The following is a 14,207-nucleotide window of genomic DNA, read 5'->3' on the forward strand; positions in this document are numbered from 1 at the left end:
AGTAGTAACTGTGAGAGGGATCTCGGAGTCCTAGTAGACAATCACTTAAATATGAGACAGCTGTGTACTGCAGCTGCCAAAAAAGCCAACACAGTGCTAGGCTGCATTAACAGAGGGATAGAATCAAGATCACGTGAAGTATTAATACCACTTTACAATGCCTTGGTAAGGCCACACTTTATACAAGGGCAGATCGGAAATAAACCTCCGCTTGGCTATCAATGACGGACACTCACAGCTTCAGAACCTTTATTACACAGCTTAGAAAACGACAACGTTCCATTATTTTTCGACATAATCGCCATTCAAAATGAAGCCCTTGTCATAAAGTCTTACAAGATTTGAAATTCCTTAGTAGTCGCTCGGTGCCAAAACTAGGCTATTGTGTGTGTGTGGGGGGGTGTCTGTGTGGTGTGTGATCAAAAACATCCCAACGGAACTGCTTCACATGTTCTTGGGCGGTGTGCGGGCGAGCAGTGTCGTGAACCAACACCACACCGGAAGTCAGCAGGCCCCGACGCTTGTTATGGATGGCTCGCCTGAGTATTCGTAACGTTTCACAGTAGACGTCTGAATTGATGGTCGAGCCACACTCCAGGAACGTCACTAGCCCTACTCCTTTGGGCTCTTCAAATTGGGTGGGATTTTCTATGGCACCACTTCCGCTGTGGTGTTGGTTATGTCGAAAAGTAATATAATGTTGTAGTTTTCTAAGGCAGGGGTCCCCAACCCCCGGTCCGTGGACCGGTACCGGGCCGCAGCATGCCAGCAACAGGTCCACACAAACAAGCAAAGCCCCATCCGTGGGATGCAGGCAGCACATGAAACCACGCACCCTCCGGCCCGTGGAAAAACCTCTCTCCACGGAATCGGTCCCTGGTGGCGCCCAAAAGGTTGGGGGCCTCTGTTTTAAAGTGTATAATAAAAAATTCTGTATCTGCAAGTGTCTGTCCTTGATAACCAAAAGGAGGTTTATTTCCAAACTGCCCTCGTATGTATTTATATGTAAGGGTGTAGGCATATACGTATGTTGTATATAGCCTGTAATATATGCGTCTTATGTATGTGTACGCTTTTGGAGAGCAGGCAACAGAATTGCATTGTTAACGTGTGCCAGTGTGCCCGCGGTAAAAATAATGACAATAAAGGTTATCTTACCTGGTCCATGGGGTTGCAAATAGGCGGACCCAACTTAAGGATTGAACAGCAATCAAATAGGCCAGGGCTTTTCAACCAGTGGTACGGGTACCACCTGTGGTACATTGGTACCTGGCAGGTGGTACGAGACCATCCTAGAAAAGTGGTAGCGGAGGAGGGGAATGGCAGCGCTGCACAAGCCTGAGCAGGGGGTTGGACTAGAAGACCTCAAAGCTCCCTTCCACCTTCCCTTCTCACCCCCACTGCCAATCCTCAACAGAAATGCTCACAGCAATGAAAACCTCGGACAGGAGGAAGAGCGCCGCCGCTGGGCAGGCAGGCAGGCAGGTGTCTTGCTCGGCTGTGGCTTGGGGGGCACTTTTTTTCACTGCCATTGTAACTTTGAACAGTCACTAAACGAACTGTTGTAAGTCGAGGAATAGCTGTACTTCATCACTTTTTTCCTTTTTTTTTTTTTTTGGTCATCAAGTTTTTGACACCTTGCTAGGCGACTGGTGGTACTCGGATGTTGCCATATCCTAAAAGTGGTACAATGGGTGAAGAGGTTGAAAAGCCCTGAAACAGGCAACCGGATCAAAGGGTTTTCATTCAAATTATTATTTTGTTCTTGACGCCAAAACAGGACCTAGGGAACCATTCCAGGTTTCATTCAGAGTCTTGAGAATGCCCGCTTAGAGTTCTGGTCCACTCTACTCTTGAAAATCAATTATCATCGTTTTTCAACATCTCACAATGCTTTAGAGGATCACTTGCATATCGAAGACTGATTGCAACGAGTCAAGTCTTTTCCCTAACCCGAGAAATCTTCTGTCACATGGGACTTAAGAGTTCTCCTCCCCTTAACCAGCCTATGACCAACATCTTACATCCACTCAGAATGAAACAAGTCTTTGGAGGAGATTAACTTGAAACGACACCATCCCTTCACTCAGTGAGGTCAACAATCCCACATAAAGTTGTCCCTTGCAGTTCCAAACTTCACAACAGGCTACACTTCATGCTGATATAAGACTTGACCCAGTAAGCGCAATGTTTCTGCCATGTTCGGGTGTCACCAACAGATCTTAACCTTAATCTGAATCGGAACACCATCACCAATTAGACATTGTCCTTTGGCCACAAAGACACCATCATTACTTCCACCATCCCTAAACAATGGACGGGACGGTCTCAACTTCGAATCTCCCCAAGCGGCGATCACATGCCTTTAGCCATGACGGAACCAAGTGGTCTATTTGATCCATCCACAAAATACCTTCGGTTTATATTGACACACTCACAAACATTTCGCCAGTGGGAAAATCCGTGCGCGCTTAACCGTGAACACATTAAAAAAACAAATAAACTAGGTTCTAATAGATCCCCTTTCCTACCTGAGGTAGTATCATTTGCTGAAGATCTTCCCCGTAGATCAGTAGCTGGGCATGATGATCCTGGCATGCTAACGGGCTCAGAACGTACAGGCTGGATTCTAAAAATACAAAGCACACCTCAGTTGTTGAAAAGAGTGCCACAAGGGCCTACAGCACGCACAAAAAATGAAGGCACCACAACTCTCTGGGCCCAGATTCAAATGCAATCCCTGAGCTACAGCACAGGTGGTCCTCGACTTGCGACCACGGTTGAGCCCAAAATTTCTGCGGCTAAGTGAGACGTTGGTTAAGTGAGTTTTGCCCCACTTTACGACCTTTCTCGCCACCGTTGTGAGGTGGATCGCTGCAATTGTTAAGTCGGTAACATGGTTGCTAAGTGAATCTGGCTTTGGTTGTCAGAAGGTCGCAAGGGGGGGGAATCACGTGAGCCAGGGATGCTGCGACCGTCATAAGTGTGAGCCAGTGGGCAAGCGTCTGAATTTTGATCGCATGACTATGGGGATGCTGCAACGGTCGTAAGTGTGAAAAACAGTCGTAAGTCACATTTTTCAGGGCCGTCGTAAGTTCGAATGATCTGTAAATGAACTGTTGCAAGTCGAGGAGTATCTGTATGTAATTCTGGACTGGCAGGATGTTTACACTCTCTAGGACAGGGGTCTTCTAACTTTTATGTCTTGTGGACTTTTATGTCTTGTGGACTTCAATTCCCAGAATTCCTCAGCCAGGCATGCTGGCTGAGGAATTCTGGGAGTTGAAGTCCACAAGTTATGAAGGGGGCCATAGTCCCCCCATGTTGGCTGAAGAATTCTGGGAGTTGAAGTCCACAAGTCATAAAAGGGCCAAGTTTGAAGACCCCTGCTCTAGGACCTTTCTGTTCTCCAGAATAGCTGGATGGTTTGAGACGCTTTTTGCGTTCAGACTGAAAAATAAGTCACATCTTTCAGTGCTGTTGTAAGTTCGAACCGTCACTAAGCAAATGGCTGTAAGTCGAGGACGACCTGCATAACACTAGGGCAGGGGTAGGCAATCTCGGCTCTTTCATGACTCATGGACTTCAACTCCCAGAATTCCTGAGCCAGCTATGTTGGCTCAGGAATTCTGGGAGTTGAAGTCCACGAGTCATAAAAGAGCCGAGGTTGCCTACCCCTGCACTAGGGGGAAGGAGAAATAAAGAAAGAGCGTTTGCTTTTTTTTCTTTTGGGGAAAAAAAAGAAGAAGAATTAACCTGAGACTGTCCAGATCCAAATCATCGGTGTCAAAGTCCAGGAGAGGCTGCGGTGTGTCGCTGGGGCCGTGGGACTGAAGCACAGAAGAACTGGAGGATATCACAGTGGTTTGGCCGGAAGGATGGATAGTCTTGAACTGGAACTGTGGGCCCATCCAGAGGCGCCGGTGAGGTCCAGTGTGAGTCACAATTTCCACCTGAAAGTGGAGAAAAGCAACAAAGATGCTTTTACTGGAGGCTAAAACATATAAGGAACGGCTGCTGGAATTGGGAATGTCTAGTTTAACGAAGAGAAGGACCAGGGGGGACATGATAGCAGTGTTCCAATATCTCAGGGGCTGCCCCAAAGAAGAGGGAGTCAAGCTATTCTCCAAAGCGCCTGAAGGCAGGAGAAGAAGCAACGGATGGAAACTCATCAAGGAGAGAAGCAACCTGGAACTAAGGAGAAACTTCCTGACAGTTAGAGCAATTAACCAGTGGAACTCCTTGCCTCCAGAAACTGTGAATGCTCCAACACTGGAAGTTTTTAACAAGAGACTGGAGAGCCATTTGTCTGAAATGGTATAGGATTTCCTGCCTGAAGCATCTCGCTTGATTAACAGAAACCTTGGGCTCGGCTGCGGACGTAAGCCAAGGACTGCCTGTATTCTAGCTGACTGCCAACTGGGATGACAAGCGTTTCCTTTTTTTTTTCTTCCCCTTTTTCCTTTTTTTCCACGTTCCAACAGTGATCTTCTTCTCAGCGGGCAGCTGTTTAGAAGGTTGGAGGGAAGAGCCAGCGGGCCGTTCCATGTGCCGTCAACATTTCGCTCTTTCGTAGGCCGGCACAAGCCGTCTGCCTGACGCATGCAGCCTCTCGCGCCCCGCGCTGCAGAATCAGGCCGCAACGCAAACATGCTGCCGACGTGGAGCCCCAGCCGTCAGCTCCCCAGAGAGCTGAGATGTAAACAGATGCTTCTTCCATTCCAGCAAAGAGGAGGAGACAGATGTTCCCGGTCACCCCCTCAGAAAAACGCACAGGCCCGACATATTGTGTCTCCTTCCCGATGACAGCACGCATTACCCGCTTCCCTAATTGAGGAGCGGAGGCGAAGGGCCCTGTCCCCTTTGTCACAGGGACGAACTTGCCGGATCACACTTCCATCTGGAAAAACAGACAAAACCCCCGTGGGCTTTCAGCTGAAAGTGAGTGGCGGATGGCGACCCTCTTTTGTTGCGAGTGTGGAGGAGATGCGGAGGCTTAACAGAAGGCAGGCCTTCCCGAACAGCGCTCCCTGAGTTGGCCTAGGATGTGGGATGGGGAATCCTTTTGGGAAAAGGAAGGGAGGTTCCCGAGGAATCCAGTAGGTCCACATCAATGCTGCAGGAATGCAACGCACATTCAGACCATCTCTTCCTGGGCTCCAAGATCACCGCAGATGGGGACTGTGGCCAAGAAATTAAAAGACGCTTGCTCCTGGGAAGTAAAGCCATGGCAAATCTAGACAGCACACTAAAAAGCAGAGACATCACCCTGTCAACAAAAGTGCGTGTAGTCAAGGCTATGGTCTTGCCAGTTGCAATGTATAGCTGTGAAAGTTGGACCATAAGAAAGGCTGAGCGCAAAAGAATTGAGGCCTTTGAACTCTGGTGCCGGAGAAGACTCCTGCGAGTCCCTTGGACTGCAAGGCGATCAAACCGGTCAGTCCTAGAGGAGATCAACCCTGACTGCTCTTTAGAAGGCCAGATCCTGAAGCTAAAACTCAAATACTTTGGCCACCTAATGAGAAGGAAGGACTCCCTGGAGAAGAGCCTAATGCTGGGGAAGATTGAGGTCAAGAGAAGAAGGGGACGACAGAGAATGAGGTGGCTGGATGGAGTCACTGAAGCAGGAGGCGCGAGCTTAAATGGACTCCAGAAGATGGTAGAGAACAGGAAGGCCTGGAGGAACGTTGTCCATGGGGTCGCGATGGGCCGGACACAACTTCGCAACTAACAACCACAAAGTCAAACATGGACATCGGTCTCTGGAGACTCGCAACCATCCAGATGATGATTGTCCCAAAGGTGCTTGTTTTTCCGTTCCCCCCCCCCAGAAGGCAACTGGTCTCTCTTCTTATTTTTCTCATCGGAGATTCTTCAGTTCTTCTTCTGAAGAACTTCTCACCTTTTCTGCTTTCCCAGGACAGACAAATCTTTTTTATTGTTATTTTATTATATCATATTTAGATAATATAATACATTTATTACACTATTTGATATTGTTTTATTATTTAATTTATTTTATCTTATTGTAAGGTAAATAAGATAAAGGAGAGACTGGAGGCTAAAACATATAAGGATCGGTTGCTGGAATTGCGTATGTGTAATTTAATGAAGAGAAGGACGAGGGGGGACATGATAGCAGTCTTCCAGTATCTCAGGGGCTGCCCCAAAGAAGAGGGAGTCAAGCTATTCTCCAGAGCACCTGAAGGCAGGACAAGAAGCAGCGGATGGAAACTCATCAAGGAGAGAAGCAACCTGGAACTAAGGAGAAATTTCCTGACAGTGAGAACAATTAAGCAGTGGAACAACCTGCCTCCAGAAGTGGTGAATGCTCCAACACTGGAAGTTTTTAAGAAGAGACTGGACATCCATCTGTCTAGAATGGTCTAGGGCAGGGGTAGGCAACCTTGGCTCTTTTATGACTCGTGGACTTCAACTCCCAGAATTCCTGAGCTGGCATGGCTCAGCATGGAAACCTCTCCATTTCTCCCCAGCATGGCTGGCTCAGGAATTCTGGGAGTTGAAATCCAAGAGTCATAAAAGAGCCAAGGTTGCCTACCCCTGGTCTAGGGTTTCCTGCCTGAGCAGGGGGTTGGACTAGATGAGCTCCAAAGTCCTTTCCAACTCTGATATTCTGTTCTGTTCAGATGGCTAACAAACTACCTTCCTATACTCACAGAGAGGAGGGGGTTGTCAAGCTATTCTCCAAAGCCCCTGAAGGCAGGACAAGAAACGACGGATGGAAACTCATCAAGGAGAGAAGAAATCTAGAACTAACCAGTGGAACGACTCGCCTCCAGAGGTTGTGAATGCTCCAACACTGGAAGCTTTTAAGAAGAGACTGGGCAGCCATTTGTCTGTAATGGCGTAGGGTTTCCTGCCTGAGCAGGGGGTTGGACTAGATGAGCTCCAAGGTCCCTTCCCACTGTCTTATTCTGTGGCTTTATTGGTCTATTATTTTACTTCTGCTTTGCCGATACGCTTTTCATTTCTTCCTTTTTAACTGATATGAGCTGCCTGGAGTAGCCCCCTGACGGGATAGGCGGCAAATAAATTTATCAAATACACCAATACTTCTTTTTCCAAAGGATTTACAGTACCTGAGACAGCCACTCTTCATCGTCTTGTCCACTGTGATCGGAAGCTAAGCTGTCGTAGGAATCGTGGCGGGTAATCGGTCCTGAACTGCCCAGCGGAACTACTGTTCGGGGGGGGGGAGAGAAACAAGGCAAGAACGAAATCAAACACAGCGAAGAGCGTATCAAAAAGCACATTTCAGGCGGTCCTCGCTTTACGACCACAATCCAGCCCCAAATTTATGTTGCTAAGCGAGACGCTTGCTAAGTGACCTTTGAGCCACTTGATGACCTTTCTTGCCAGAGTTGCTAAGTGAATCGCTGCAGTTGTTCAGTTAATAACACGGTTGTTAAGTGAATCTGGCTTTCCCACTGACTTGGCTCATCAGTAGGCCACAAAAGGGAATCACGTGACACACACACACACACACACACGGGATACTGCAACCATCGTAAATATGAACCAGATGCTGCAAGGGTCGTTAAGTGTGAAAAATGGTCATGGGTCATTTGTTTTTCGGTGCTGTTTTAATTTCGGTCACTAAATGAGAGGTTGTAAATCAAGGACTACCTGTGCATTTCTTTATTTTTTTTACGTTGCTTGTTTGGTAACAGGCGGTCCTTGACTTACGACCCGAATTGAGCCCAATATTTCTGTTGCTAAGCGAGACGGTTTGGTGAGTTTTGCCCCGTTTTACAACTTTTCTTGCCACAGTCATTAAGTTAGTAACGCGGTTGTTAAGTGAATCTGGCTTCCCCCATTGATTTTGCTTGCCAGAAGGCCGGCACACTGCAACCGTCATAAGAACATGCCAGTTGCTAAGCCTCTGAATTTTGATCACGTGACAAATGGGGATGCTGCAACGGTCGTTAAGTGTGACAAACAATCGTAAGACATTTTTTTTCCAGTGCTGTTGCAACTTCGGAAGGTCAGTAAATGAGTGATTGTAAGTCAAGGGCTATCTGCAGTAGGTGGATTGCCTCTGGGTTCCAAGCGGTGGACGTTAAGATTCCAATGACCATCAAAACAGATCCAAGCGTTTCTGAAATTTGCTCAAGCCTCTTAGCAATGAAATATGTTAGGAAAGCCGCCTTCAGAAGAAGTTTATGGAATAGGATAGAACAGAGCTGGAAGGGACCTTGGAGGTCTTCTAGTCCAGCCCCCCCCCGCTCGAGCAGGAGAACTTATACCATCTCAGACAGGTGACTGTCCAGTCTCTTCTTAAAAATCTCCAGTGATGGAGCGCCCATGATTTCTGGTAGTAAAGCTGTTCCACTGGTTGATTGTCCTCACTGTCAGGAAGTTTCTCCTTAATTCCAGGTTGCTTCTCTCCTTGGTCAGTTTCCAACCATTGTTTCTTCTTCTTCCCTCTGGAGCTTTGGAGAACAATGTGCCCCCCTCTTCTTTGTGGCAGCCCCTCAAATACTGGAACGCTGCTATCGTGTCTCTCCTATTTCTTCTTTTCTTTATAGACTGGCCAAACCCAAGTCCCGCAGCCGTCCTTTCGTATGTTTTAGTCTCCAGGCCATGGATTCACCTTAGTTGCTCTTCTCTTTCCAATGTCTCGAGATCTTTTTTCGTAGCACGGTGACCCAATATTGGCTGCAGTATTCCAGGTGTGGTCTCACTAGCGTTTTTGTAAAGGTGAGCACTTGGTGCAAACACGTCACTTGTAAATTCACTTCTTACGCTGGCATTTAGACTAGTTCCCTTTGAACTGTGGGGCAGGGAGTGATGAGGAGGGGGGGGGAATTCCACCAGGATTAGCGCAGGCATGGAGGGAAGAAAATGGGAAGAAAATGGGAGTCCATCCATGCTTGCCGATTACCGCTGGAAATCTCCACAGGGCTGATCCTACTGCAGTTCGCACGAGAAAAGGCAAACAGCGCAGCTTAGTTACCGAATAAAGATGGAGCCTTGTCCTTTATTATCTGATGTTTAGAGCTTTCGTGCAAGAAGCATGAAAACATCACGTGAAAAACCAATACGTGAATGGAAAGTCACGTGACTGGGATCGATAAAAAAGATACGTCTATAACGACTGGTGTGGCACCCTTCCCACTGCTATGTAATCAGATTTTGCAGAAAGGTTATGGCCCGTAACCACATGCACGTGCGCGCGCGCACACACACACAAACACACACACGTAATTTGGAATTATTTTGATGCAATTTTGACCTGAAGCTGTACCTTGGAAGCCAGAGCCAACTAATACTCAGGATGTTGTGTGTTTTTTTTTTCCTTTAATAAGGACCCAATTCTGGTAAAATTTAGCTACTTTCATTTCCGAGGCCTGGTAGACCAGTGTGATTATACAAGGTCACTGCATCCTTGGCAAGTCCTATGACTTGGCATTCTTTGCAGCCTTCCCCTCTTTGTTTGAAACCTCTCCACTTCAGGAGATGCAAGGACCGGAACAAAACCACTCCTCGGAAACCATTAGGCTCCAGAACCATAAGCATCAAGTCACCTTGATGCTAATGCAACCGTTTTGAAGCTGCCTCGACAATTAAGTTGGCCGAGATCCCCTTGGCAAGTGGTAGCATCCCAGCAACAGCAGCTGTCTTGTCAAGCAAACATATTGCAGCACTAATGGGCGTGTGTGTGTGTGTGTGTGTACTGTATGTATGTATATATATGTATATGTGTATATATGTGTGGCTCAGTGGGTTAGGATGCGGTGGCTTAGGACGCTGAGCTTGTCGATCAGATGGTCGGCAGTTTGAATCCCGAGTGCTGCATAACAGAGTGAGCGCCTGTCCCAGCTTCTGCCAACCTAGCAGTTCGAAAGCACGTAAAAATGCAAGTAGAAAAATGCCGGCCACATGACCACGGAGATGTCCTTGGACAAGCACTGGCTGTTCGGCTTTGAAACGGAAACGACTAGCACACATGTGCGGGGTAACCTTTACCTTTACCTTTTATATACGTGTGTGTATATATGTATATATGTATATATGTGTGTATATATGTATATATATGTGTGTATGTATATATATATATATATATATATATATATATATATATATATATATATATATATATATATATGTGTGTGTGTGTGTGTGTGTGTGTGTGTGTGTGTGTGTGTGTGTAAAAAATTTTTTAGATTGCTAACAAGCATTTAACACACACACACACACACACACACACACACACACACACACACACACATATATATATATATATATATATATATATATATATATATATATATATATAAAATGGCCCGTCGCATCACGCAATGAAGCCGTGTCGATTTTCCACGCACGTCTTCCGACGAGGACTCTGACACCGAAGACGATGTTCTTTTATGCACCGTAATAAATTTGGGGGCAAGGCCTGCTGTGAAATTGGCCTGCTGGGGCCATCTTTAAAGAGTTAGAGAAAAGGCAACTCCTTTCTATAATTCACCGCTTTCAATAGTGTGTTTGACATTATTGTCGGGGAAAATTATGTTAACCATGGATTACTGTTACAATCAAAGTGTGTAGTGAGAAGTCAAGAGGCTTAGTAGTAAATTTTCAAAGCCCAACGCCGAGATTTAGCTGTTTTGACTCCCATTAGCATCAGGAGGACTCGGCCTGCTAAACCTTCGCATGTAGCTTTGAAAACTGACCTTCCTACGCTGATGGAATCCAATTTTTCTAACCACCGCCCTCCTTTTAAGAAGTTCCAGATGACAAAACCTGGCCAGCAAAAGAACAATTTCAGCGCAATGTGGCTCTTTGGAGGCATCTGAAAGTTATTTTAATTCTTCTGCGCTCAGAACTGTTTCCAGCATTTTAGCATTATTTTTTTTTTTGAACAGTGCATTGGGACAGCGGATTTTATTGCGGAGATGCAGCGAAGGAGAGCACGCGGAAAGCCGGAAAGACACACATAAAGCAAGCAGTCAAGTTTTCGCATCTGCATAAATTGCCCTGGATTTATTATTGCTATATCTTAGCCTGGGCTGTTCCTGGGTAAGGAACTGCTGCATCCTAAAGCTTTGCAAAGATATAACAGAATAACCAAGTTGGAAAGGACCTTAGAGGTCTTCTAGTCCAACCCCCTGCTCAGGCGGGAAACCCAGACAAATGGTTGTACAGTCTTTTCTTAAAAACGTCCAGTGTTGGAGACTTCACAGCTTCTAGAGGCAGGTTGTTCCACTGATTAATTGTTCTAACTGTCAGGAAATTTCTCCTTAGTTCTAGGTTGCTTCTCTCCTTGACTAGTTTCCATCCGTTGCTTCTTCTCCTGCCTTCAGGTGCTTTGGAGCATTGCTTGACTCCCTCTTCTTTGGGGCAGCCCCTGAGATACCCTTGAAGACTGTTATCATGTCACCCCTTGTCCTTCTCTTCATTAAACTGGACATACCCAATTCCAGCAACTGTTCTTTATATGTCCCCTGATCACCTTTGCTGCTCTTCTCTGCACTCTTTCTAGAGCAGACATGTCAAACACAAGGCCCGGGGGCCGGATCCGGCCCGCGAAGTGGTTTCACGCGGCCCGCGAAGCCATCCTGGAAACAGTGAGGGAACGGCCCCCACTGCCTTGGCCCTGGCCCAGAGACCCTCCTTCTGCCAGAGACCCCCAGATCTGTCCCACTCCTGCCCAGGCCCCCATAGGCACCCTTGATGTGAACGATTAAAAGCTGGCCACGCCCACCCAGTAGGCCACACCCACTATAGCCATGCCCACCCAGTAGGCCACGCCCACCCTGGCCATACCCACCCGGCCCCCTGAGGGCAACCGTAATGCTGATGTGGCCCTTAATGAAATTGAGTTTGACACCCCTGTTCTAGAGTCTCAACATCCCACTCCTGTTATTCTGCCAGATGCTGGGTAATTATTTCCATTTGCATTTCCTTTTCCACTTTGCTTCTCGAGGTAAGAGACTCAGCTTTTTCCTTCCCACCTAAAACACAGATGCCGACTGTCTATGTGCGATTCTCCGTCGTCCAGGTCACGGCTGTCCCCAAAAGTGCTTTTTTCAGGAGGCCAATGGACTTTCTTTTTTTTCTCCTTTGAAGACGTTTCGCTTCTCATCCAAGAAGCTTCCTCAGCTCTAAGCAGATGGTGGGGAGTGGGAGGATTCATACTCCTTGCAGACAGCTGGTCATTTGCATGCCTTTTAGAGCAGGGGTGTCAAACTGCCGGCCCGCCGGCCAGACGCCTCACAAGCAAACCGCGCCCACCCCATTGCCGGCAGTGGGGAAAAAGCTCCGATACGTCGCGCGATGTCACGTGACATCGCGAGTTTGACGTGTCTGTATTTAGAGAGCCGTTGAGGCCACTTGGAGGTTTGTCTGTGTCCTCAGGGTCTGTTGTGATTCAGGGTCAGCCTGTGGGTTCGGCAGTTGGGTCGGACGACTCAGAGGAGGAGGAGGAGGGGGGTGTTGAAGAGCTTGCTGAGGGGGTTGGACAGCTTGATGAGAGCCCTCAGCCAGGCCCCTCTCATCTGCTCACGACGCAGACCCAGCTGTGTGAGCCTGACAGCGTGGATGAAGATGACCCACAGCTGGCCCTGTTCAAGGACGCCCGACGCAGGAGGCAGTCAATCAGGAGTAAACAGAGGAAGGCAATGGGGCACCTCGGAAGGAGGCAGAGAGAAGCCACGCCCTGAACTGTATTGGTGGAGCAGTGGGCTAATGCCTCCTTAAGTAACACCAGCTGCCTGCAATTAGTGCAGGTTCGAGTCCCACCAGGCTCAAGGTTGACTCAGCCTTCCATCCTTCCCAGGTAGGTAAAATGAGGACCCAGATTGTTGGGGGCAATTAAGCTGACTTTGTAATAATGCCGCCTGGGGTGTGTGAAAGCCCTAACAAGCAGGCATATACATAGAATGAAGGCTACTGCTAAGCTTGTAAGCCGCCCTGAGTCTTCGGAGAAGGGCGGGATATAAATGGAATTAAAATAAATAAATAAATAAATAAAATTTAAGGGGGAATGCGTGGGAGGGCTGGTTTGCTGAAGGCAATCGCTGGAAAAGCTCCTGTTTCTTGGTTTGTGTCTTGTTCTATTTGTTTTTGTAGAAATAAATTTGGCAGGCGTAATTCCAGCCTCTTGCCTTCTTGTAAAAGGGGTTGTCCCTGCCTTTTCTGCAGGGCCGGTAGCAGGCTGGTACAGAACAGGGTCACCTGAGTGGTACAAATAGGTGTGGAGCCTTCGTGGCTGCAGGATGCTTTCTGTCCGGTTCCTGCAAGTCTGCAATGTTTTCTGGAAAACCGTTCAGACTCCCACGCCACTCGAAGGATGTCCATCGCAAAGTGCACGGCTAAATAGATGCCGACATTTGCATTTGTGAGAGAGCCTTTCAAGTAAAGGAGAGGTGATTAAGGCTGGCTTATGAAAAACCTCTGAAAAGCCTCTTGTTGCAAGTGAGGAAGGAGAGTGCAAAGGTTGGGTTGAAACTAAACATTAAGAAAACCAAGATCATGGCATCCGGCCCTCTCAATTCCTGGCAAATAGATGGGGAAGAAATGGAGGCAGTGACAGATTTTATTTTCCTGGGCTCCAAGATCACCACAGACGGAGACTGCAGCCAAGAAATTAAAAGACGCTTGCTCCTAGGGAGGAAAGCCATGGCAAATCTAGACAGCACACTAAAAAGCAGAGACATCACCCTGCCAACAAAAGTGCGTATAGTCAAGGCTATGGTCTTCCCAGTTGCAATGTATGGCAGTGAAAGTTGGACCCTAAGAAAGGCTGAGCACCAAAGAATCGAGGCCTTTGAACTATGGTGCTGGAGAAGACTCCTGCAAGTCCCTTGGACTGCAAGGCGATCAAACCGGTTGGTCCTAGAGGAGATCAACCCTGACTGCTCTTTAGGAGGCCAGATCCTGAAGCGGAAACTCAAATACTTTGGCCACCTAATGAGAAGGAAGGACTCACTGGAGAAGAGCCTAATGCTGGGAAAGGTGGAGGGCAAGAGAAGAAGGGGACGAGAGAGAATGAGGTGGCTGGATGGAGTCACTGAAGCAGGAGGCGAGAGCTTAAAGGGACTCCAGAAGATGGAAGAGGACAGGAAGGCCTGGAGGAACGTTGTCCATGGGGTCGCGATGGGTCGGACATGACTTCGCAACTAACAACAACAACAAATGAAAAACAGCAAAGGAAAAGAGGCCTTATCACCACGACCTCACGG

At 47.5% G+C, this 14,207-nt stretch overlaps 1 protein-coding gene across 1 annotated transcript in view; it reads right to left on the reverse strand.

Moving 5' to 3' along the window:
• The window catches only part of BCAS3 (BCAS3 microtubule associated cell migration factor), a 467,769-nt gene that overhangs the window by 82,267 nt on the left and 371,295 nt on the right, over positions 1 to 14,207 (reverse strand). Inside the window, exons 21-23 of the mRNA XM_083379706.1 lie at positions 7,101 to 7,201; positions 3,757 to 3,953; positions 2,532 to 2,629 (exon numbers count right to left, since the gene is read on the reverse strand). Of these exons, the coding sequence (XP_083235832.1) occupies positions 2,532 to 2,629; positions 3,757 to 3,953; positions 7,101 to 7,201 (396 nt within the window). The remainder of the gene's footprint in view (positions 1 to 2,531; positions 2,630 to 3,756; positions 3,954 to 7,100; positions 7,202 to 14,207) is intronic.

Source organism: Vipera ursinii, assembly GCF_947247035.1.
Source record: "Vipera ursinii genome assembly, chromosome: 1".
Classification (NCBI taxonomy): domain Eukaryota; kingdom Metazoa; phylum Chordata; class Lepidosauria; order Squamata; family Viperidae; genus Vipera; species Vipera ursinii.